General features: G+C 45.1%; 2 protein-coding genes across 4 annotated transcripts in view; one reads left to right on the top strand and one right to left on the bottom strand.

The window, feature by feature from the left end:
- DROSHA (drosha ribonuclease III) overlaps positions 1-15,708 on the bottom strand; it is a 214,898-nt gene extending 199,190 nt beyond the window's left edge. The window contains exons 1-4 of one of the 2 annotated variants that reach the window (XM_069958135.1): positions 15,251-15,708; positions 13,612-14,471; positions 12,178-12,249; positions 9,557-9,794 (exon numbers count right to left, since the gene is read on the bottom strand). In XM_069958135.1, coding sequence (XP_069814236.1) covers positions 9,557-9,794; positions 12,178-12,249; positions 13,612-14,468 — 1,167 coding nt within the window. In that variant the 5' untranslated portion in view covers positions 14,469-14,471; positions 15,251-15,708. Of the gene's footprint in view, positions 1-9,556; positions 9,795-12,177; positions 12,250-13,611; positions 14,472-15,148; positions 15,212-15,250 lie in introns of those variants that run through there. The other variant, XM_069958134.1, reaches the window with a different exon arrangement.
- C2H5orf22 (chromosome 2 C5orf22 homolog) overlaps positions 15,451-26,327 on the top strand; it is a 41,688-nt gene continuing 30,811 nt past the window's right edge. Inside the window, exons 1-2 of one of the 2 annotated variants that reach the window (XM_069958136.1) lie at positions 15,451-15,949; positions 22,664-22,809. In XM_069958136.1, the coding sequence (XP_069814237.1) occupies positions 15,809-15,949; positions 22,664-22,809 (287 nt within the window). In that variant the 5' untranslated portion in view covers positions 15,451-15,808. The remainder of the gene's footprint in view (positions 15,950-22,663; positions 22,810-26,327) is intronic. The other variant, XM_069958137.1, reaches the window with a different exon arrangement.

Genomic DNA, 26,327 nt, shown 5'->3' with positions numbered 1-26,327 from the left:
CCACACAAGCGTTGTATTGTTTTGTCAGATGACAGTCGCCAGATAGTCTGTGTTGTGTTCGTAGTTGCACCTAGTTACTTGAGTAAACATGGCTGGCGCAAGGCTTACATTCGATGAAAGGAAGTCAGTTTTGAAGTGGTATTTTAAGTACGAAAACACTAATGAGGTTCAACGGCAATGGCGAAATGAGTATCAAACAGAGCCACTGACACGTTTAACGATTCGTCGCATTAGAAACAAATTTGAAGCCGAAGGCTGTGTTAAAGATGTACACAAACAACGATCTGGACGACCTGTAACAGTAACAAGTCCAGCTAACTCCCGTCGTGTGTTACAACAATTCACTCGCTCACCACAGAAGTCTTTGAGACAGTGTGTCCGTTAAACTGGAGTGAGTTGCTCAAGTGTTCAGCGAATTTTGAAGACAGCAAAGTGGAAGTGATACATCCCATGATTGCTACACGCAATGAACTAGGACGACCCAGATCGTAGAATGGAGTACTGCGAGTGGTTTAACAACATGGTGCGCAACGATGACGAGTTTGCAAAGATGATTTCGTGGTCTGATGAGGCACAGTTCAAACTCAATGGTACAGTAAATCGCCACAATTGCATCTACTGGGCCGCCGAAAATCCGAACGTCCATGTCGACAAAGCCGTGAATTTGTCAGGAGTAAAATGTGTGGTGTGGGTTGTCGTACCGGGGCTTGATTGGGCCATTCTTCTTTGACGGCACAGTTACCGGTGAGGTGTACCTTCATAGGCTTCGGACATCCATTTTACCTGCCATCCGAGACCTGTATGGAGACGGAAGATTTTACTTTCAACAAGATGGTGCCCCAGCCCACTACCAACATCGTGTTAGGGCGTATCTCAACGAAAATCTACCAGGAAGATGGATAGGCCGTAGAGGTGCTGTGGAGTATCCACCAGACTTAACTCCTCTGGACTTTTACCTGTGGGGAACACTAAAGGACGTTGTTTTATCGACAAAAGCCACGCACATTGGATGAACTTCATTGGATGAATCCATCGTACATTCATGTGCAAATATCGAACTGAACAAGTTGCAGTCAGTAGTTCGTGCTGCAGTTTGGCGGCATCGTTTGTGTGTGGATGTAAACGGTGACCATTTCGAACACCTACAGTGATATCTTTAAGTTGGACTTTAAGCTACACTTTCACCAAATATGAAACAACTCCGTCAATTAGTTAGCAAGTTATGGACTTTTAAAACAGTGGATACATTTTTTTGGACCACTCTGTATAAAGCTTTTATTCTTGGGTACAAAGAGTTAAAAGAGCTCCTGTATAGCTGGAATGCTCCCCCCTGCTACGAAGCAAGGTCAGGTATAGGAGGGGGAGGTAAGGAGGTGTTACAGCTTGCTGCACATAAGGAGCTCAGGAAAGCCTCTTTGACTCTTTGTACTATAGAATAAAAGCATTTTCTATGTTGTGGAGGCACATCTGGATATATAGGGTGTCTCCCTGACCTACTTGGAACGTGAATTGCAGCTGACAGATTCCCTTTAAACTTGTAGGGCACATCCAGTAAAATATGTTTGCCAATACATTAATTTAGCAAACTTATATCCTATTCCTAATATGCTGCCTTACTTCTCCCCTTGTTGATGGCTTAATGTCTGCTCTAAGTTTGCTAAATGAATGTATTTGCAGAAATATTTCTCTTGACAAGCCCTACAAGTTTAAAGTATAACTACCATTTTTAAAAACTTATGAAATGCAGAAGTGTCTATCGGTCGGAGTCTGGCTGCTGAGACCCCCTGCCGAACGCAAGACTGAAGGAGCAGGCACCCGCTATCTGCCCCTTCATCTTCGCTACAGGGCGGTGAATTCAGGAGACTGCTAATACGAGAAGTCTATGGAATTCACCTTGTAGCAGCCAGACCCCGACCGATACGCACTTCTGACATGCCGCTTTCCCAACCCCACAACAATGCAGTGGTCACCAACCAGTCACACCAGTGCGTTTTATTGCTAACAATGAATATTAAAATAGTTTTGTCTTCATAAATGTAAGGTTAAAAAGCAAATCAAAAACGGTGTTCGGTCTCATTTTCTGTCTTTGGCACACCAAAGTCCCACAGCTACAATTCCCAGGCTTCTCCACCCGTGTATACATGAGCTCCATGTGCATTCACAACATCATTGGGAGCAATTTATCTGTCCACTCCTAATATAATAAGGTCTTGGATTAGCTGCCTGCTGCTCCTGCTGGGTGTTACGCCATGGTCCACTGACTTCTCTAGGAACAGTTGTTTGCTGTGCGTTGATATGCTACTTCACTTGTTTAGCTAACACTTCACACAAAGGTTTGGGATAAGACAGGTAACTGCATTCCTGGGAATACATTTTCTCCGGAAATTCATTATAAAGCTCACAGTAAGCTTACACTGACAGCCTATCCAACGGTGCTGTACAGGATAAACACCAGACAAAGCCCAATGAGCCAAAGCATTTCCCCCCCAAAATATGCATAATCTTTAGAATGCACATGGGTTTCACCAGGCATGTTGCAGAATCCTAATCATGAGATCTGTGCATTTTAGGTTACTAAACATTCTATAAAAAGGCAAGCAACAGAAAAACACTAGATATCAATATTTAGCTGGTCCACTGTCATCACACAACTTGGCTTCATTTGAAAGCCCGATTTCTAAGATATTTCTTAATCATTTCATTTTCCAAAAAAGACTCCATATGCTGCTCAAAAAAGCCCTAAAATCTTGACCATCAGGTGTCTCACTTTCCTTCAAACCGCTGAACACTGCCCGTTGGGATGGGAATTCTCTCTCTAGCAGCAGAGTGACTAAAGGCCGTATTACAGGGCATGATATAAGGGGAAACCGAGCATCAACATCAGCGCTTGCCTGTACCTTGTTTCCCGCTCACTGTCTGTGCTATTACATACAAAGACATATTACATACAAAGCCCCGGGGGAGGGGCTGTCAGGATGATCCTTGGGTCGCGTGGGCCGCCCATCGAAGTCGGTGAGAGTCTGTTGCCGCCGCTCATAGTGCACAGGGCAACAAGCAGCAGACCTTTAATGCAATGATAGTTGTGTTTCAACATGTTGAATCGTGCATGTCGGCTGATCGTGGTCTTTTAACATGACCTATTACACCAAACGATTTTACGGCCGATAATCCTTTGGTGCAACAGGGCCTTAACACAGGAAGTGGGGGCAGTACAAGCGATCTGTTGTGCTAAACAGAGTATGCATGCAAGCTGGACATGTCTGTCTCCTCCAGAGGGTCTACACTGTGCTTGAAAGATGAATCAAAGCCTGCCTGATATCACACATAAGGCAGCTGTTCTTTGTGGAAAAAATAAATAAATACTTATACTAGTCAGGCAGCTTTTCATTATTATCAAGAGGTCACTGCTTAGATGAAGGCTGCTTCTGTAATGTAACCTCCATTGCTGTGATCCATGTGCCTATTTGCTACTATTTGTTTCTTTTCATCTCATGTAGCACATTGCAAACACAGTACATTAATAATCTTCTTTCCCACCTAACTCGCCATCTATAAAACAGTACTGTAAATTAACCACCAACATAGTGCAATCCTATTCAGTCTTAACAGTGCACAATATCGCCTCTCTGTAAAAATTATGGTATAGAAGGAATGGTGGAAAAAAGAGGTGGACTTGTGTTTACGGTAGTTGTCCCTGTCACTGGATGGAAAAGAAAGGCCTGATTCACACATATATAGTGCTGTCCATAGCTGTGGACCTACAACTACAGACAGAACTATGGATGTAAAAGCAATGTGTTCTTACTTTGTCCACATTTGCAGGTCCGCAAATGCTGACAGGATAAACTGGTGTGTAAAAGAGGGAAAGGAAGTACATATGTTTGGCCATGCCCCATGAAATGAAGAAAATAAGAAACAGCTGTGTACCATGAAGGGAGCTCTCATCTAGGGAAGTAACTAGAGATAAGCGAACCTCGAGCATGCTAGAGTTCATCCAAACCCGAGCGTTCGGCATTTGATTAGTGGTGGCTGCTGAAGTTGGATAAAGCTCTAAGGTTGTCTGGAAAACATGGATACAGCCAATGACTATATCCATGTTTTCCACATAGCCTTAGGGCTTTATCCAACTTCAGCAGTCACTGCTAATCAAATGCTGAACGATCGGTTTCGGATGAACTCGAGCTTACTCGAGGTTCGCTCATCTCTAGACGTAACAATACCAGAATTTTGACTTTGATACCAAAGCCTTGTGTAGTATTATGATTCCCGATACAAAAACAATACTTTAATACTTTTTCAACTTAAAAAAATAAATAAAATTGTTCTCCTAATTTTCTTCCTTGCCTTGTAGACTTCAAACCCGTGAGACACGCCTAATCCTCTGGGACCTGACAGCAAGTGGCAATTAAAGGGGAAGTGCGGCGTTTAAGATTTATTCACTAAATAACACACATTACACACTAAATAACACACATTACAAAGTCATACAACCCCTTCCCCATGTTCCCCCCACCCCGGAAGTGTGGTGCATTATACTCACCGACCCCGGCCGCCATCTTGGGTCAACGACGTAATCTTCGGGAGGCCAGCCAAACCGCTCCACCCGGCCCCCCTCTGCCATGTCATCAGCTGCAATTGGCTGAGTAGCTGATGACGCAGCAGAGGGGGGCCGGCATAAGGGACGGCTTAAGCACTCCGGTCGGCCTCCTGAAGATGACGTCGACAACCCGGGGAAGGGGGCCATATACTTAAATAACACACATTACAATGTTGTATAACTTTGTAATGTGTGTTATTTAGTGATTAAACGTTAAACGCCGCACAACCCCTTTAATACAGATCAATGCTTACTGAAGAGAAGCAGAACACCAGTCAAAATTACATGTATTCTGCTCCTCATTGGGGACTTAGTGCTTATACCTCCCCAATCCTGGCTGTCCATTACATGCTCACAGCAGGCTGCAGTTCAGAAGATGATGACATACAGGGCGGGGGTTATTTTTAGGGTATGGCGGGGAAAGGAGTGGAAATAGAGGCTGCTAGTCACTTACCTCCCTGTTTCCAGCGCCGGGTCCCGTATCACGCTGTCCCGTTCTCACGTCCCGCTGCCGGTTCCTGGTCTAAGCTGCGGCTTGAGACGTGACGTCTCAAGGCAGCTCAGCTACTCAGTGGCCGAGGCGGGACTCTGCTATGACCACCCCTTCCCTGCCATACCCTAAAAATAAGCCCCGCCCGGAGTACCCCTATAATAATAAAGCTCTTTTAACTTTATTCATGGCATTGCAGTTTTAGTGCTACTTTTCCTCCCACTAAACGACAAAACATATTCAGTACTCTCCTTAAAGGGAATCTGTCACTAGGATTAAGCTTCCTTAAATGAGGGCAACATAAAGAAGTGACAGAAATGCTGAACAGATCGGTGTACATCATTCTGTTCCACCGTTTACCTAATATGCAGGAGAATAGGATTCCTGCCACACCCCTTCCCCCACCCTCCAGCTGCTGATTGACAGGTGACTGTCTATATACAGAATGAATAGATAACTGCCAATTAACATCTAGTGGGTGGAGTTTTCTGCTTGTCATGAATATTGAGGACTATCTGGCTTATGCTTATAAATGGGGAGGACTACTAATTGTCCATATTACTCAGAAAGATATCCCTGGATCAGCTGAACAGAACAATGTAAGTGATACATCTTTCTCTTCAGCTTCTCTGTCACTAGTTTGTGCTGCCCTAAAATAGAATAGCCTAAACCTACTGACAGAGTCTCTTTAATTACCAACCTACTATCTATTGTTTAACCCCTTCGGGACCAGGCTAATTTTCGTTTTTGCGTTTTAGTTTTTTCCTCCTTGTGCTTAAAAGGCAATAGCACTTGCATTTTTACACCTACAGACCCACATGAGCCCTTATTTTTTGCGTTACTAATTGTACTTCGCAATGACAGGCTGAATTTTTGCATAAAGTATACTACAAAACCAGAAAAAAATTCAAAGTGTGGTGAAATTGAAAAAAAACAAAAACGCATTTCTTTTATTTGGGGGGAATGTGTTTTTACGCCATTCGCCCTGGGGTAAAACTGACTTGTTATGCATGTTCCTCAAGTCGTTACGATTAAAACGATATATAACATGTATAACTTATTGTATCTGATGGCCTGTAAAAAATTCAAACCATTGTTAACAAATATACGTTCCTTAAAATCGCTCTATTCCCAGGCTTATAGCGCTTTTATCTTTTGATCTATGGGGCTGTATGAGGTGTCATTTTTTGCGCCATGATGTTTACTTTCTATCGATACCTTGATTGCACATGTACGACTTTTTGATCGCTTTTTATTAAATTTTTTCTGGATTTGATGCGACCAAAAATGCGCAATTTTGCACTTTGGGATTTTTTTGCGCTTACGCCATTTACCATGCGAGATCAGGAATGTGATTAATTAATAGTTCGGGCGATTACGCACGCGGCGATAGCAAACATGTTTATTTATTTACTTTTATTTATAACCTGGGAAAAGGGGGGTGATTCAGACTTTTATTAGGGGAGGGGGCTTTTTACTAATAACAATACTTTTTTTTTTTTTTTACACATATACTAGAAGCCCCCCTAGGGGACTTCTAGTATATATACTTTGATCTCTCATTGAGATCTTTGCTGTATAGATATACATCAAAGATCAATGAGATCGGCACTCGTTTGCTTTCGGCTGCTGCAGCCGAATACAAACGAGTGTCGAGCCGGGGACGGCGCCATCTTGGATGAGTCCCCGGCCGGCATCAGACAGGGAGATCGCTCCTCTGGGACAACGTCCCGGAGGAGCGATCTCCGCCACTAGACACCAGGGAAGTGCTGCAGCCGGTAATCGGATGCAGCTGTCATGTTTGACAGCTGCATCTGATTACTGTATTAGCGGGCACGGCGATCGGACCGTGCCCGCTAATACCGGCGGTCCCGGGCTACAAGCGGCACCCGGGACTGCTGCGGTTCAGAGAGGGGTCGTCGCGCGGCCCCGTTCTGAACGCCCGCACCCGTGCGAGGACGTACAGTTACGTGCAGTAAAGGGTTAAGACTCACATGACTGATGATAAACTGCATCATTTTCATAAATCTTGGGTTCAATATAAGACACATCCAGGTTTTTCTGCCTACACCTGCAGAGTTGGCATACCAGAACACTGAAATGTCCTCTTGAAGTGTCTGCAGACATTATATTTGTTTCTGTCAGGTCTACAGGCTCATCCTAATAAATATCTCTGCCCCCCCCCCATACTCCTCCACAATTATAGGGAAAGTCTTAGAGTTTACTGTGTGCTTTACGGATGTTTCGTTTTCTAGTAGGGGATTTCAATATCATAAATTCATACTTAGACAGATTAATGTAGGTATCCCCTCTGCAGTGGTCACTCCTTTTGGAGTTTTACTACAGACGGTAGACCTTTTATGGCAAAGTCTAAACCCTAACATTAGGCCTCTCTCTCACATAATCTTGCATTGGCATAGTCCAGGCGATTTTTAAGAAACTTTGAAATTGGGTTTATAAGGAAAATATGCCATTATCTGCTTTTAAAAAACCTTTTCCCAGCCCCCCCCCCTTCTCTCCTTTCTGTCATCCACTGCTCAGAATCAGGAAATCCCGACTGTTTTTTTATCTGTCGGATCCTGTCTGAGCTATGGAGAGGGGAGGGGGGAGGAGCGAGATTAGTAGCAGCAGAGAGCAGAGAACAAAGGATTACACAGCAGGGAGCTATTCAGAGTGCTATTCAGAGGTCAGTGGTGACATCAGAGGAGAGAACCGGGTAATGTAGCTGTAAATTAACTCTTTGTTGTCCCGTTTTGGTCCCTCATCTCTCCCCTCTCCATAGGAAAACCATGAAGACAGGGGGAGAGCTTCAAACTGCTTTTTCATGACAAAAATTCATTTTTCGGCTAATAAACACAAATACAAAGTTTGTTAAAATCGCCTGTACTATTGATTTCTGCAAAAAAAAAAAAATTAACAACAGTGATACTTTAAGGGTGATTCTGCCGATGATTATTAAGTTTCCAAGGTTTGCTACCTTCCTCGCTCTCTTTTTGATCACTCACCTCACTTTAGCAGGCAGGAGAGTACTTTTTTTGGAAATTAAACCCACCCTGGCTGTCTATTCTGGAAGCTGATGACTATATTAAAAAACAGCTTTCTTTTTACTTCCAACATATTGCAGGATCCGCTTCACCTGACACTGTATGGGAGGCTATGAAGGCATTCCTCATTAAATCCATAGCTCGCATGATACCTAGGGGTGATAGACACGCTATATTTGGCAATATGCTTTGTTCAGGACCCAGGCCTGACTGAGGCATTTTTTGACAAATCCCATAGGAAAAGAAAGGGTGAAAAAGCAAGACATATACTCTCTGTGATCTCTAAAGCACAGGAAAGGGGCTTCATACATTACGTTACTATGGGACGATGAAGGATGACACCTTACTGACACACCAGCTATCCTTGGTGTACTGGAGAGATTTCATGTCTGTTATGTAATGCTCAGACAGACTCCTACTTAGCACTTTTAATAAGAAACATTGTAAGTTACAACTTATTCTCAATACTAATATTCTGTTCCACTATGCAGTTATATGAATCTCTGCCCCCCTCAATACCCCATCCACTCATGAGGGCCAGAAGGCTATCCAATCCATTACATGACGTCCTACGGAGTATGTGACCATACAATGTCACTTTGTCTCCTTCACTGTACATGCAGTGTATCTATATGGAAAACAAAGAGTGATGTAATGGTCACATTCTGGCTCAAAGTTATGCAAAGGAGATCTGTCAGGCCAGCAAGGAAAAATGGGGGATCACTGGGGCAAAGGTTGATACCAGGCATAACATACCAGAAGAGAACGGACAGGAAAAAAGAGTATCTTGTGTATAACGCACAAACAGCAATAAAAACGACTTTAAATGGTACTCACACAACATGCTAAATGCTACTAGCTACTCATGCCTGTGGGTAGTCCTCCCTAGATCTGTTTTACTGACATGCTAAAGGCAAGAAGAAGACTAGTAAAAGTAATTAGCCCACAGTGTGAGAATTATTGAAAGTTGTTTTTACTACTGTCTGCACACGAAGATAGAAAAATAGCTTTAAATGCTGCTGTCCGCATCCATCAGGTACTAAGATCAGTGTGGGCACCAGGAGCCTGAAAGGTTTCCTTTAAAAAAACCGACAGAACTAAACTTGTTTGGGTTCAGATGAAACAAATAGGAGTGTGGCTTACCCTTCTAATAACCATAGCTGAGGTCAATGGTTGTATCCCTATACCTCTAGGGGTAAAACAATGAATAGCAAAGACACAAATTAACCAATCATCAAGAATCTAATGTAAGATATTAGTGAAGTCCAAGTAACAATTGCATTACCAAGATTCTTTTTAAATCACACAATAAAAAAACGACAATAAAAATTTTCTTCAAACTCAGTATGACCACAGGGCCGTTGTGGTTAGATATACTTGTAGCAATAAATTTTATGATCAACTTAATTTAGGCTTGATACTTACTACTTGGTCCATGGGATCACTAGAGTAGTAGCTTTCAGAATGAGTGCAACGAACCCACACAGGTTTCAGCAAATCTTCATCTTCCTCATCATTTCTATCAAGCAAGCCCTCATCCAGAGGCTCCTTGTCTTTTACCATAGTATAGGTATTTTCTTTACGTGATGATGGACTTTCAGAGGAGGTTTCTTTTTCATCTTCTTCCCATCTTCCTCTTTTACGGTCTCTACTAGGGGAGGGACTGTACAAACATATGATAAATTAATTTGTTTTTATAACCATACATCAGTATTCCTCTGTTACATTATACAAAAATACAAGTCTCCTTACTCTGCTATGCAAAATATAGAACTGTTCAAAGTTATTACAATTAAAGGGATATTCTTATCTGGGCTCGTTATTCCCTAGCCACAGAATAGAATCCATAAGGAATAACAAGGTGATCGCTAGGGGTCTGACCCTCTGGTACCACACAGTTCCTGTGAACGGTGCCACATTTCTGAATGGTTGAACTCAGCACGCCTATTCCATTAAAGGGAATTTGTCAGCTCCGGGGCCCTATCTATGGTGCTGGAAGTCCCCTAGTGAGCATGGTGCATTTTGGTAATTTTCTGTTCAATGGATTATGCACAATCTCAGGTCTCATACTGTAATGAAGAGTCAAATTTGTTGTTGGTGCCACATTCTGGCACACCTCACCACTCCTTCTTCCTCCCTCTTCTTCATGAATAATGAATGCTGCCTGGCCTCCTGTTCAGGCAGCGGTCAGTCAGTCACTCTGTAGGCAGCTCATGTCTGAAAAAAACACTCAGCTATAGTTGAATCTCTGAGTTCAAATGTGTTGGACCTTGAGTCCAGGGGTAAATCACCTGTCTAGAGACCTGGTAGCAGTTCATTCTCTGGTTCAAATTCCCTGATGGAAATGAAATAGAAGTCTTTCTTCTCATTATTGTATCATTTTTAGGGCTATGTTCACACTCAGTATTTTGCAACCAAAACTAGGAGTGGATTGGAAACACAGAAAGGCTATGTTCACACACTGGTGAAATTGAACAACGGCCACCCACTCAATTTCAGCAGTTTGTGAACATAGCCTTTCTGTGTTTTTAATCCACTCCTGGTTTTCGTTATAAAACACTGACCAAAATACTGAGCAAAAACACTGTGAACATAGCTTTAAAAATGATACCATAATGAGAAGAAAAACAAACAAACTCTATTTCATTTCCATCAGGGGATTTGAACCAAAAAAGAAATGCTGTCAGGTCACTAGACAGATGAGTTACCCCTAGACCACAGCTCCAACACATTTGGCATCACAGATTCAACTATATCTGAGTGTTTCTTTCATACAAACTGGCTACAGAGGACTGATCTGCAATCAGAGACACTTGCTGACAGCTGAGCAAGCAGGAGGCTGGGCAGCATTGATTATTCATGAAGGAGTGCCAGAGTGTGGCACAAACAACTCCTTTTTTGACACTTCATTACAGTAGGAGACCTGAGATTGCACATAATCCACTGCACGGACAAATGATCAAAAGGTACCATGCTCACAAGGGGACTGCCAGCTACAGCACACTGTCAGCACCTTAGGCAGGGCCTGGGAGCTGACAGATTCCCTTTAATTCTCTATAGGGGGTGACAAGTGCTGAATGTGGAAGCTTTCAGTGGCCCTGCAGAGAACTAATGGAGCACCGACAGGGGTGGCCTACAGGTTCATTGAGCGCTCTATTCACATGGAACTCCCCTACAGCAAACTGGAGATCTGCTTTTAATGGACAGTCTGGAGAAATAAATTCAGATCAATTGGTGTCAGAAAATTATACAAATTTGTAAATTACTTCTATTTAAAGAGAAACCTCAAACATTTCAGTACTTATTAGCTGCTTTATAACCTGCAGAAAGTTGTGTATTCTCTCCAGTCTGAAACAGTACTCTGTGATGCCCCCTCTGTCTATAGGAACTGTCCAGAGCAGTAGCCCATCGAGAGGTGGAGGTGGCAGCAGGCAGCCCCAAGTCAGACCGAAAGAATACACCACTTCCTGTGGGACATACAGCAACTGATAAGTAGTTGAAGGCTTAAAGTGTCACTGTTGTTATAACTTTCAAAATCTAAATATCAACAGTAAATGTGATATAAAGCAAGTTTGCAATTTACATTCATTTTTTTTGTTATCAAGGAAAACACAGCACTTCCATAAAAAAAAACAAAAAAACAAAGAAACAGGAAACAGTCAGAAAACAGGAAGTCCTGTGTATCGCAGGCCATCTGAGTGCTTACAGAGAGAAGGCAGTCATGTGACTGATAAGACACATTGAGCTGTGACGCTCTGTAGTGGCCGGAATTCCTGTGTTTAGTCTGTGCTTTGCAACCAGCACAAGTCAGAAAATCTGCCTTCAGGAGACTGGACCTGGATTTCTGGTAAGTTCAGCTTTGTTTTAGAGCATAATACCAACAAAAAAAAAATTATGACTGTATATTGCAAACTTGCTTTATATCACATCTACTGTTGATTTAGATTTTGAAAGTTATAACGACAGTGACACTTTCCCAAATAGAAGTAATGTATAAATCTGTTTAACTTTCCCCTTTAGGTTTTCACTAAAGCAATGGTATTTACCTTTTTGGCCTCTTCCGATAACTTCTGTCAGGACTTGGTGATCTTCGGCTATCTCTATGCCTGTGCCTATCCCTTTATAGAGAATGAAAAACCATTTGAAATTAGAGTAACTATAAATAATTTTGCACGGCCAAAAAGAGATAAATTAAAGTGTGTGCCCAACATTTACCACCTATCCACAGTGAATGCTAGGAATCGGACTGCCAGAATGCCCACTAAGAGAATGGGATTCTCTACTGCCCTTTGGGAACAAAATACAAATGTGTATGCACAACCGCTGCTCCATTTAATGCTGTGTGGCTGACTAAGAGTGTGCTTGGCACTATCCATCAGTACTGAAGCAGAGAATGCAGCGGTTGTCACACTAAAACCCTGCTGCACCATTCACAAGGGGCATTTAGAAACCCCTAACAATGTGGCAGGTTTCACTTTAAAAATCTCCATTTTAATCAGACATTGTCCAGCTATATAAAAAATTATTCCCTCATACTACTGTACAGAACCTCACATAAGCTGCTCAGTATCAGTACGATAACAAGTTTGCCAACTATTTGCCATGATAGCAAGCAGAAATGTGAGTGAATGCAGTGTAATATTTTCTATATGGTATATTTACAGTACATGAGCAGTAACACGGAGATTAAATTTGGCATATACCTAAACATCTGTGTTAACAGCTTGCCAATGGGTTCAGAGAAGATCTAGAATCAGGGGGGGGGAGGATGACTTTAATGATTTCTGTGCCCTCCAGGTGCAAATGAAATTAAATACTTCTGTGGGGATCAAGTGCCATTTTGTTCTCGCACCGCTACTCATCCTCACAGACCAGGTGTCCTGATGTCAACATACCTGGCTACACTGTCCTATATATTGACGGGAACAGACATAGGCCCTCCTCTTGCAGGGATGACTACTATTCTACTGCCAGGCAACATATAAGGGTCAGTTCACACGCGGGGGTTCCACACGTTATTTCAGCGCCGAAAACTGCCTGCTATCTGTTTGAATGGGAGCGCTCCCTTTCAAACAGATAGCAGGCAGGATTCGGCACAAAGTCCGCACAGAATTTCGGCGCTGATTCTGTAGTGTGAACAGGCCCTTAGGCCCTGAGGGTTGTGTTAAATGGTTCCCTGTGCAAAGAAAACAAGAATGCCTACTCAAATCCCTTCTATTCCCCCAATCACTGGGCTGAACTGGTAGTGCCTGTCTGCAAGAAAGATCATCAAAAGACGGATGAAAGGGGCCAGAGTGGGGACCAGACAACTTGACCGTGGCAGTAGAGGTAAGTTTTTGTTTGTTTTTTCAGTTCACAGAAAGGCATATAACATGAATTCTTTTTTCCAAACATCCATCATGCCCACGCAGACTTTGATGTGAACTGTAGTTTTGCAATACCCAGAAAGCCACAAGTTAAGGAGCCCTTTTCTAACCTACCTGTTACGTTCATAACTTCCATGCCGTGGAGGGGTTCTTCCATGAGACGGGGTCCTGCTGTATTCATACTCTGATCTACGTCGACTGCTATCTGGCCTTCTTGTACGGTCAGGACTCCTCCCACGATCTCTTCGATCACAAAGTTTTTCAGAACGGTGTCTGTCACTATGGCTGTACTCTCTGTGTCGATGGGCATCATAATGTTTACCCCTATCTAGGGCCCTGTGATCACTCTGTGGCTTATCAGCTTGGTACTGACTGTGACTAGTGTGCCGGTAATGGCTGCTGCCTTGAAAAGATGCTGAATTCTGTTGGTAGCTATTAAAGTTAGATACTGGCTGAGGTGGAGGTGGCGGTGGTGGAAAGGATTGTGGTGGGTACCCAGAGGGATATACTGGTTGATAGCCTACATGAGGCAATGGTGGGGGCATAATAGGCGGTGGTGGCATTAGAGGAGGTACCATGTAAGGATAAGTGCTTTGTGCAGTGGGCGGCCCAGCAGGCGGGGGATTACTTGGTCCAAGTGTAGAAGGAGGAACAGGGGGAAAACAAGGAGGCATTGGGTAACTTTGCCTGACGGTATAAGTTGGTCTGGGCACACACTGATTTATTGTACTTTGTGTTGGTGGGGTAACAGGGGGTGGATAACACATGTAGTCTGGCCTAGGAGGCATGTAACTTGTATTCGGAAGGTTAGAAAAGGTGGGAGGAGGAGTACTTTGAGTGTCATAGGAATATTGCCCAGAAGACTGCTGCTGTATCTGGGTAGGCCTTACATTTTGAGGCCGGTAAGTCTGCATTGAAGCTGTCTGACCTCCTCTAGCCGATTGCCCTCCTCTTCCTGTCTGTAAAGACATTACCTGAAGTAAAATAAATCAAGAATTCATTTATTTCAATATTTATTTAAAATATAACATTGTATAAGAGCACATCACACTCATCATACAGAGAACAGCCAGCTACCTATATCATAGAATAACACATCACACTCATTATACAGAGAGCAGCCAGGTATCATATAATAAGAGCACATCACTCATCATACAGAGAGCAGCCAGGTATCATATAATAAGAGCACATCACTCATCATAGAGAGCAGCCAGCTATGATATAATAAGAGCACATCACTCATCATACAGAGAGCAGCCAGGTATCATATAATAAGAGCACATCACTCATCATAGAGAGCAGCCAGCTATGATATAATAAGAGCACATCACTCATCATACAGAGAGCAGCCAGGTATCATATAATAAGAGCACATCACTCATCATAGAGAGCAGCCAGCTATGATATAATAAGAGCACATCACTCATCATACAGAGAGCAGCCAGCTACCTATATCATAGAATAACACATCACACTCATTATACAGAGAGCAGCCAGCTATATATACCATATAATAACACATCACAATTACCATACAGAGAGCAGCCAGCTATCCTGTATTAGATAATAATAACAACACATAACACCCACCATAGAGAGAGCAGCCAGCTATCTATATTAGATAATAATAACAACACATCACACCCACCATACAGAGAGCAGCCAGCTATCTATATTAGATAATAATATGGGCACATCACATTCACCGTACAACAACCTATTGCATAAAATAAGGGAACATCATACTCACTATACACAGAGAGCAGGCAGCACAGGCACGGGATATCCCGCCCACTTACTCCGAGACTGGAAGTCACGTGGGGTAATCCCGATACGTCAATTGGCGGTAACCCATGCCAATCACACACATGACAAGGCGGGCCAATAGTACTGAGAAGCAGCAGACCACCATCTTTATGAAGGGCTTATCATGTGATTGGCGTGCGTCTATGTTTCCTATATGACAGATAATTTGAGCGACACGTTTATACAATAGCGGTAACTGAATCTTCTCACAGTTAGCTGCTCTGTGACGTGTCTTATTGCGCAGGGAGAAATATTATAGGGACAGACCTGGTTCTGCCTGTGTCAGTGCACCGGGATGATAAAGGCGTAGCTAAAGCGCGGGGTGTAAGTCCGGATGCTCCGTTATATAGGTGGCATTGTCAACAGCACACAGGGAATATGCCCGTAGTAAAGATGGCGGCCAGACTGGTCAGTATTGTCTGTACAGTTCCTGTCCACGTGCTGCACTACAACGACCAATCAGCGCTCAGGGCCGGTGCTGTCCTGTCCCGAGCGGCAGCTGATGATCTTGGGGGAAAGAGTGAGGGGATTAGAGCGGAACCCGGCGGCGACCTGTGCGGAGATGAGCGCCCACCTCACCCCCGGGCAGCGGCTCAGGCGTTATGCGGAGCTGCCGGTGTGGGTGGTGGAGGACCACCACGATGTAGGTATACCGTTCTGGTAGTATACACATGTCCCCCAGTCTATGTGTCCCGCTCTCTGCAATACGCGCTGTATAACTAGAACAGATGTATGTGCGGTGCTCGCCATAGGAAGAGGTGACGCAGGGGCATGGGGGATGAATGCAGCTGCTTGGCTATATTATATCGGGGCATTGTTTGGTGGGGACGTATATGCTGGCTGCTGAACTTCAAGGTCCACGCCAATGTGTTTATGCCATTCCCCTATGGTAACATTGACATGTTATATATGTTCCCCATGTACGATTGCAAATATATGCAGCTTGTATAACATTTATTTTATTTGCTTTAAAAAAAAAAAAAAAAAAGTAAAACCCTTTTTGTGCTATGATCTGTACTTTCTACCTTGCCCCATTGCTGCAATTTCTGCAATGGACTGGTGTTTCACTAACCTGTCAAAATGTATCCAAACAACATTATCTAAACCTGAATGCTTGGTGTTTCATTCTCTGCGGCTGCAGAAGATGGATGCTGCCCCACTGCTGCCAGAAATACATGGATACCGTGTGACTGTAAGATGACAGAAGATGGATGCTGCCCCAGGGCTTCCAGGAAAACATGGATACCGTGTGACTGTAAGATGACAGAAGATTGGCTGAGAGGCCTGTCAGCTGACAGGCCACTCTGAAGTTAGAGCGCGCGGGACCCGTGGAGAAGAAGACTGCAGCAGCAGCCCTGGAACGTGGATAGGTAATGTATGTAGTTAAGCAAGGGCTGCAAGGACATCGTCCCTGCAGCCCTTGTTTAATGATTATCGGGCCGTGTAATAGGTCCAGTAAACGAGCGACGATCTATCAGATCGCTGCTCGTTTACAGGTATTATCGGGTCCCCATCGGCCTGTGTAATACCACCCTTAAACATTCGAACCACATTTATTCCCAGAAGTTTTGTTCGGTACTTGAATATTGCTCGGTGTCCAAACAGAATCAGAGGAGATAATTGTCGTCTGAGCTATTGTTCAGCTCACAGTTATTGAAGATGTTTAGACACCAATGTTTACAGAAGTGAGGATTCTTGTCATAATGACTGGAATCAGCGCTCTAAACGTGTGGGTGGCAGCCAGAGAGGGGCTCCCCACCAGGCAGTTCCTGGGTGACCAGGCTCTCTGTGCACAGTGATGTCCTTCCTCCCCAGGTGGGCTGCGTGTCTCCTATGCAGCCACCAAGGAAGGGAGGACGTCACTGTCCACGGAGCTCCAGGTCACCCCCAATACGCTGGGCAGCAGCATTCCCCCCAGTACACTGGGAAGTACAGAGAGAGGCTCTTTTGCCTGATAGAACCTGATTCTGCAAGGTTGTTTGAATTGACAGATAAACTTTAAGGGTGTTAAGAGAAGATGGGGGGGGGGGGGGCAGGGTTAGATCCCGTTTGGGCCAGAAATGCCTGGGCCATATGTCTGTATCACACACTTGGGTCCTCACAAAGATTCTCAGTCATCTATCTTGGGGCCCTTTTCTACTTTCTCTCCACGCCCAGGTAAAAAAGGTTGCACCTAATCGCTTACAACTTGAGCTGTGGGTCCTGTTAACTAAAAGGCTCCTAAGTGTAGGTTCTACTTTAATTGGTAACAGTAACAGGTAATCATCACGGCTGAGCATCTGATGATGCTGCAGAAGGCGGCCGGCACTAGGGACGGTCGGAGCGATTCGGCTGGCCGTTCGAAGATATCTGGTACAAGATGGACATCCGCGACACGGATCAGGTATGTATAATGCACCAACACCAGGGGTGGGGGGACACGGGAAGGGGGCGATTCACAGACATAACATACATTACAAAGTTGTATAACTTTGTAATGTGTGTTTTTCTGTGAATAATTTCTTAGCGCCGCACTACTCCTTTAAGGCCCTATTACACGGAATGATTATCTGCCGATAATCGACTTGTGTAATAGAAGGCAACGATCAGCTGACATGAAAAATGTCAGCTGATTGTTGCAGTCATTTGTCTTTCAACGTTGTTGAAAGACAAATGAGTCATACAGCAACAATCTGCTGCCGTCGCTCCGTGTAATAGGAGTGGCGCCAGCAGACCGCTGCTATATGCTATGGGCTGCCCGGACGATCACCAGCCCCCCAGCTCTCACCCTCTATTACGAGCGGCAGTAGCGAGCAGGGAACGAGGCTGACTGCGCTCGTTTGCTCCTCATAGTTGCCCCGTGGAATAGGGGCTTTAGTAATCAGGTTCTTTAAATCTGTAGAGAAATTCTTATCAGTAAAGATCAGTAAAAATGGCTTCCACAGGGGGTGTGAGTAAAGTCACCCTTGCCTGCGTTGCACCGCTCCCAGGTCCCCTTCACTGCCTCCAGATGTCCTCTTTTGCTGAAAACCAGCTCTTTCAGCTGCAAAGTCAGGGTCCTGCAGCGACGCTATGGGGCACGAGGATAGGTGCTTTTACTTGTTTTATTATTTTCCTGCAAGTCCAAAAGCAAACACCGTTACCCTGGATCTTCGGATATCGGGTAGAGGATGGCCCGCTGGTTCTCCTCGCGCCAATCCCTTACATAACGGGGGTGCGCAGAGAGTTTTTCGTTGCTTCGGTCTCCGGACCTTTCCTTTGTATGCGCGCATCCCGGGAATGGTCGTGCTGTGGCAGGTGCTGCAGCCTAGTAGGGATGTCACGATACCAGAATTTTGAGTCCGATACCGATACCAGATTTTTTATTTCAATACTCGATACCAGTTCAATACTTAATAAAGTTTTGGGAAAAAAATGCTAAAAAAATACAAATGTAATGACATTTCCCTTCCCCCCCCCCCCCGACCAAACTGCGGCTATGATGCTGGGATGCAGCTCCCAGCATACCTCATTGTGCACAACAAATCCCAACATACCTGCTGGGAGTTGTGGACAAGGAGGTATGCTGGGAGTTGCAGTTGTGCAGCAGACCCCCAACCCTTCACCCCAAGTCCTGGATTAGATCTACTGCCACTGTATCAGTGGGCCCCCAGGGGGGGACATGAATGGCCACTGCAATGGCTCCTGGAGGGGGATAGATGCACACTAGCAGTTTCTTAAGTACACCATGGCAGCCACCAGTTTATAGAGGACTGCTGACCACATATTATGGCAGCCCCCAGTGTGTTGGGGGATGCTGATCATACACTATGGCAGCCCCCAGTGTGTAAGGGGCTCCAATAAGGCCCTGTCATTATTATAATGCTGCCCTGCAACAAGGACAGGTGGAGGAGCTATGAGGAAGGTGTATGCCCACCAGGGGTGTCTCAGTCTGTTAATAACACAGAGAGCAGGCCACCCCTGTAGCGTGTGGAGAGCGGTACCGCAGACTGCACAGACTGTACAGCTGCAGTCATTCTAAATGTTCAGCAAGCACAGCGCTCACCTTTCTCCCCGGATAAGACAAGCATTCCCAGGGTGACAGCCCTTCTACTCAGGCAGGGTCAGCGGAGGGTGCCTCAGTGCTGGTGATTAAGTGTTCGGCACCACATCTATCACTTGCTGTTGTTCCGGGAGGGCCGCGTCTCCTGCAGCGCTTCCTGTGTGTCTGCCCTCCCCCGTGCAGCTGCTGTCTCTCTCACCTTCTGTCCGTGCCTCCTCCTCAGTCCAAGTTAACCCTCTCCGTACGCTTCTCACTCTTCTCACCCCTGGAGCTGCTCAGGAGTTGTCATATGCCGCTGTCAGTTGTGACAGCGGTATGCACTCAGTAAACTAGCCCGCACTAGCCACCGCTGAGTGTCGGCTATTTGAAGTTCGCGTGGCTGTGAGCAGAGGGTGCGCGGGCTGAGGAGGGGGCGGCACACAGAGAACACCGCCAGCGCTCAGCTAGCCGCCGGCCGTGTTCTCTGCACTGTACTTTATTTTAAGCTGCGCTATTAGGCAGCTCAAAATAAAGTCGATACCAGGAAATCCTGGTACCGAATCGTTTTTTCGCCCGGAATATCGATAGTAGTATCGATATTTCGGTGCATCGTGCAACACTACAGCCTAGTGGTCGCGCATTTGCGGCCTACTTCCGGCGGTCGGCGGAGGTGAGGCCTGAGGCCTAGTCTTTCAGGGGTGCCTTTGTGGGGGGGGCGGGTGCGCTGATGTTAAGTGCCGGAAGAGGCAGAACCTCCGGTCTTCCGTGGGCGCCGGGCGGCAAATTTGGAAAATCTGTAGAGTTGTGTGTCATCCGTCTTCTGAGGTCTGATCCACTGCATCACCTATGAGGAATTCTGCTGCTGCCGGTGGTACATGTGGCAACTAAAGTCTGCTACACTAGGGGGAGAGTGCTAGGGGTCAGTTTTGTATAGTACTGACTGCCCCAGTTTTGGACAGTGAGGGGAGAGTCAGGACTGATGGGACAGTGAGGGAAGAGACAGAACTTAAGGGACTGATAGGACAGTGAAGGGAGAGATGGGACAGTGAGGGGAGAGTCAGAACTTAAGGGACTGATGGGACAGTGAGGGGAGAGTCAGGACTAGGAAGGTGTGAACAAACAAGACATGCCCTGAAAGTAAGACATATCACATCTTTGGGAGCAAAATCTATATAAGACAAATCTATATAAGACTGTCTTATTTTCGGGGAAACAGGGTACTAGGTGCATCAGGGAGGCCATTTCCCTAGCCCAGTGCTTCTCAATTCCAGTCCTCAGGCCTCACCAACAGGTCATGTTTTGAGGATTTCTTTAGTATTTCACAGGTGATATAATTATACTCAGTGCACAGCTGTTCTTTGTATGGGATATTCTCAAAACATGACCTGTTGGTGAGGCCTGAGGACTGGAATTGAGAAGCACTGCCCTAGCCTATGTGACAAAACACATGAAGTCACGCCAGTACAGAGTGTCACAGCTGTCAATCAAATGACTCGCATTCACTGTTGATTTAGATTTTGAAAGTTGTGTAACAGTGACACTGACGGAGAAGGTAGGAGCTTCTATTGAAGCGACTTGTAGGGCTGGGTCCCATACTACTACATTTTTAGACCTTGTCTGATATTGGGATATTGCTGATGCCTCTGACATATCATTTGTGTTTATTGTAATATGTGTTTTGCAAGCAGTGTTCCCATCCTATGGATTTTATATCTAAACTCTCCTTGTGCTGTCATGGTCGATGGGAAAAGTAGTTACAACTCACTGGTAATTTGAGTTCCCAGAGACCAGAGCACCATTGTTATTCCCTTTCTCTGGCTCTGAATTAGTGTTAAAGGGGTAGTGCGGCGCTAAACATTTATTCACAAAATAACACACATTACAAAGTTATACTACATGGAGAAGGGGACCATTCACATAGAAATCCTACAAAAATACACCACTTAGAAATATTCAAATCACAAATCTTTTATTAAACATATTCCAAAATAACATGATTAAAAAGATATATTTAATGTATAAGCAGAAATGCAGAAGTGGTATGGGTACACCACATCCCACCTGGACAGAACAATTATAAGGGAAGCACATAGGTATCAGAGGGGAGCATGAGAATAAATATAAAGTGCAAGTGCTGCCCCGTGATTAAGCTCTGGTACACGAAACGTGCATTGGGGAAAGAGAGGTGCCCATGGACCATCGGACATTGAGGTATACATACTTAGCTGCATTGGCACCTTGCTTTGGTTTCACTAATTTTGGAAGCTGATTGCCCCACTGGGGACAGGCATTTCTATGTCAGGGAGACTATAGGAGATATGTTTGTAGCACTTGCACTTTATATTTATTCTCATGCTCCCTCTCAGCCTCTTGTTTTTGTAAACAGTGGGGATAGGTGGGAGGTTTTGCCTCTTTATCCCTACAGGCGTCTGGTCTTTGGGGGCAGACAGTCTCTCCTGGTGCTGTCATGGTGCAAGTGCATGTTACAGAATGAGACTTAGTGTCACTGTCGTTAAAAATTATATTGCAGAAATCAATAGTACAGGCGATTTTAAGAAACTATCTAATTGGATTTATTAGCCGAAAAGTGAATTTTTATCATGAAAAAGCAGTTTGAAGCTCTCCCCCCTGTCTTCATGGTTTTCCTATGGAGAGAGAAAGTAAAAGCAGCAAAACAGGACAACAAAGAGTTGATTTACATTCACATCTCAGGCTCTCTCCTCTGACAGTCACCACTGACCTCTCTGACCTCTAATTAGGGCTCTGAATAGCTCCCTCCCCCCCCCTCCAGCAATCCTTTGTTCTCAGCTCTCAGCTGCCTGCTAATCTCCTTCCCCCTCCCCCCTCCCCTCTTCATAGACCAGACAGATCCAACTGATGAAAAAACAGTCGAGATTTCCTGATTCTGAGGAGTAGATGACAGAAAGAGAAAGGAGAGAAGGGGGGGACCTGGGAAAAGGCTTTTTACATGCAGATAATGGCAGATTTGGCTAATAAACCCAATTACAAAGTTTCTTAAAATCGTCTGGACTATTGATTTCTGCAAAAAAAAAAAAAATATATATATATTACCACTGACACTATAAGGTATAGTACTATTTATTTTGACTAAAATTATACATTTCTAGTAACTTACTAGAACTGGTAGAAATACAATAAGATATGGTCGCTTTCCACAAAAAAAGGAATAGCTACAATGATAAATGTTTTGTTTGACTGCATGGAGTCTGGTTGCTATTTTGCCTATTGCGGCCGGATATGAAATAACCTGCTCCATGTGCACTTCTCACAAATAATACATTATTAGGAGGAGTTAATTACAGCTTCTATGAACACATCTTTTGTTGTTTTCCCCAGGTGCTGCCATTTATCTATCGAGCTATTGGATCGAAGCACTTGCCTGCTAGTAACATTAGCTTCATTCACTTTGATTCTCACCCAGATCTCTTGATACCAGTAAACATGCCTGCTGATACTGTGTTCGATAAGGAAGCCTTGTTCAGGTGAGGCTCAGGTGCTTTTCTGTTTCTTCCTGAAGAGAAGAATACATTTGTGTTGGCGTATTATATTTTGCTTATTATAGGTCTGTTTAGAAGTCCATCCACAAGTAAAAATTCTGTGCAGGGGGTTCAGGGGAACATAGTAAAGAATGTATAGTTACCCTTGCCCCCTAAGCACAGCGTTAATGCTCCCAGATCCTGTTGGCCTTCACTACTCCTGTAGTGTGTTAACCCGTGCTTGGGAATGACTACTCAGCCACTCTGTGACTGAGGTGGGATGCCGCTGAGTGGGTACTTTTTCCCTGGGTCGTAGCAGGAAGCTAGGAGAAAATAAATATTCGGTGGCTGTCAGAGAGCTAGTGATGTGGCACTGCAAGGGCACCCTACACGTAGCTATACATTCTTTATGTTCCCCCACCTTCCTGCCTACACCGGATTTTTAGTTGTGGCCGGAGTTCTCCTTTAGCTAAGTTGCCAAATGTACCTGTCCCCCACACACACAGTGTTTTTGATGGCAAAGACATTAGTGCTTTAATACACTGTTCTATAAAGCTATGTCACAAGATTTTTTTATCAGTAATATACAGATAAGATCCTGTTGGAAAAGCAAGGTAAGTTTGTAGAGAGGGTTTGTAGATACCATAACCTGCTGATGTGATTTCCTTTAACCCCTTAACCCCTTCAAGACCGAGCTCATTGATGCACAGATGTCCAGGCCAAATTAGTGCAATGTTCCTCCCCGCCTTCTTAAGAGGCATAGCACTTTTATTTTTCCATGGGGGGAGGGCACTCCTTGGGCCTGACCCCGCAGTGCACCGGCCCCGGACAGCCCAACAGCAAACACCTCTCTGCCCCGCTCCGTTATCCACCTCCCGGGAGGAGCAGAGGGCATCGGCGGGATGCTCCGAGCTGTGGCGCAGCAATCACAGGGGTGCAGTGGCCGGAGGCGGCCAGTGAGCAGCGCTGACAGCTCCCAAGCCCCGGACACTCTGAGCTTGCTCGGTAGCTGTCAGCGCTGTTCACTGGCCGCCTCCGGCCACTGCACCTCCGTGATTGCTGCGCCACAGCTCAGAGCATCCCGCCGATGCTCTCTGATCCTCCCGGTAGGTGGATAGTTCGCTGCTGGGCTGTCCGGTGCCGGGATCAGCTTCAGGGAATGCCCTCCTCCCTATGGAGATACCAAGCGTATACCATATAGTGACTGCACAGTATGGGGAACGGCGGCACATGTAGGTGTATATGGGGTAATGCGCGGCAGGGTAAAGCAAGTCGTATACTGTCAGTTCAGTGTATGACCTGCTTTACCCTGCCGTGCTATCTACAGTAATGTCAGTACTATTAGAGCTACAAGTCCCAGCGGACCCGATGGCCATACACATGACAGTCCAGTGTATGGCCATCGGGTGCGCTGGGACTTGCAGTTCTAATAGTGCCATTACTGTAGATAGAGGCTAACCCAATAGCAGCGCTTAAGAGCGTGAGGGAGTGCGTAGGAGTCCGAGGAACACCCCTGATCGTGACATATGGGCCCTACGTCTCTTCCCAAGTTGGCGCCCGAGGCTGTAACATGGTCCTGCCCAAACCCGGAAGTAAGCCACTTCCGGTAGCCAGCAGGACCAGCGAAAGTAGGGTAAGGGGCTTGAATTTGCTACCTATAGAGATGAGCGAACCTCGAGCATGCTTGAGTCCATCCAAACCCCAACTTTCGGCATTTGATTAGCGGTGGCTGCTGAATTTGGATAAAGCCCTAAGGCTATGTGGAAAACATGAATATAGTCATTGGCTGTATCCATGTTTTCCAGACAACCTTAGAGCTTTATCCAAGTTCAGCAGGCCCCGCTAATCAAATGCCGAAAGTTCGGGTTCGGATGGACTCGAACCTGAACCCGGTTCGCTCATCTCTAGCTACCTATGTATATTATAGATCTATATTACTTTTCATGTGGGGAGGGAATGGGAGAAAACCTTTTTCGCTGCACTACCCCTCTAATATCATATTGGTGTAACAGGCACATTATAGCAGGAAAGGAGAGGATGGGAAACAAAAGGACTGACAGACTGCATGGTGCCGGAAGGAATTAGCAGGGCAGATGTGGTCACATGCATGCAGTACTCTCTGTATGGGGAGAGAGGGGTTAACGCTATAAAGAGACACAGCCCTGTCCCCTGATGCAAGCCCCAACCTGAAGTGGATCTGCTATGATTTGGAAGGTGAGGGAGACTTCCTGGGTCAGAGTACAGAGTTGTAGACCTCGCTATACAGAAGTTCTCCGTGCGGATTCCGTAGTGTGAATGAACCTTTATTGGTAAAATGAAAAAGAACCAAATGTTACAGAAATGCTTGCAAATAAATGTAATAATATACAGGGTGTGTATATGATAGATAGATATATAGATATAGATATACACTCACCGGCCACTTTATTAGGTACACCTGCCCAACTGCACGTTACCACTTAATTTCTAATCAGCCAATCACATGGCGGCAACTCAGTGCATTTAGGCATGTAGACATGGTCAAGACAATCTCCTGCAGTTCAAACCAAGCATCAGTATGGGGAAGAAAGGTGATTTGAGTGCCTTTGAACGTGGCATGGTTGTTGGTGCCAGAAGGGCTGGTCTGAGTATTTCAGAAACTGCTGATCTACTGGGATTTTCACGCACAACCATCTCTAGGGTTTACAGAGAATGGTCCGAAAAAAAAAAAACATCCAGTGAGCGGCAGTTCTGTGGGCGGAAATGCCTTGTTGATGCCAGAGGTCAGAGGAGAATGGGCAGACTGGTTCGAGCTGATAGAAAGGCAACAGTGACTCAAATAGCCAACCGTTAAAACCAAGGTAGGCAGAAGAGCATCTCTGAACGCACAGTACATCCAACTTTGAGGCAGATGGGCTACAGCAGCAGAAGACCACACCGGGTGCCACTCCTTTCAGCTAAGAACAGGAAACTGAGGCTACAATTTGCACAAGCTCATTGAAATTGGACAGTAGAAGATTGGAAAAACGTTGCCTGGTCTGATGAGTCTCGATTTCTGCTGCGACATTCTGATGGTAGGGTCAGAATTTGGCGTCAACAACATGAAAGCATGGATCCATCCTGCCTTTTATCAACGGTTCAGGCTGGTGGTGGTGGTGTCATGGTGTGGGGAATATTTTCTTGGCACTCTTTGGGCCCCTTGGTACCAATTGAGCATCGTTGCAACGCCACAGCCTACCTGAGTATTGTTGCTGACCATGTCCATCCCTTTATGACCACAATGTACCCAACATCTGATGGCTACTTTTCAGCAGGATAATGCACCATGTCATAAAGCTAGAATCATCTCAGACTGGTATCTTGAACATGACAATGAGTTCACTGTACTCAAATGGCCTCCACAGTCACCAGATCTCAATCCAATAGAGCATCTTTGGGATGTGGTGGAACGGGAGATTCGCATCATGGATGTGCAGCCGACAAATCTGCGGCAACTGTGTGATGCCATCATGTCAATATGGACCAAAATCTCTGAGGAATGCTTC

This window comes from Dendropsophus ebraccatus, chromosome 2, assembly GCF_027789765.1.
Source record: "Dendropsophus ebraccatus isolate aDenEbr1 chromosome 2, aDenEbr1.pat, whole genome shotgun sequence".
In the NCBI taxonomy this organism is placed as follows: domain Eukaryota; kingdom Metazoa; phylum Chordata; class Amphibia; order Anura; family Hylidae; genus Dendropsophus; species Dendropsophus ebraccatus.
This window is presented reverse-complemented; position numbering and strand designations above follow the sequence as displayed.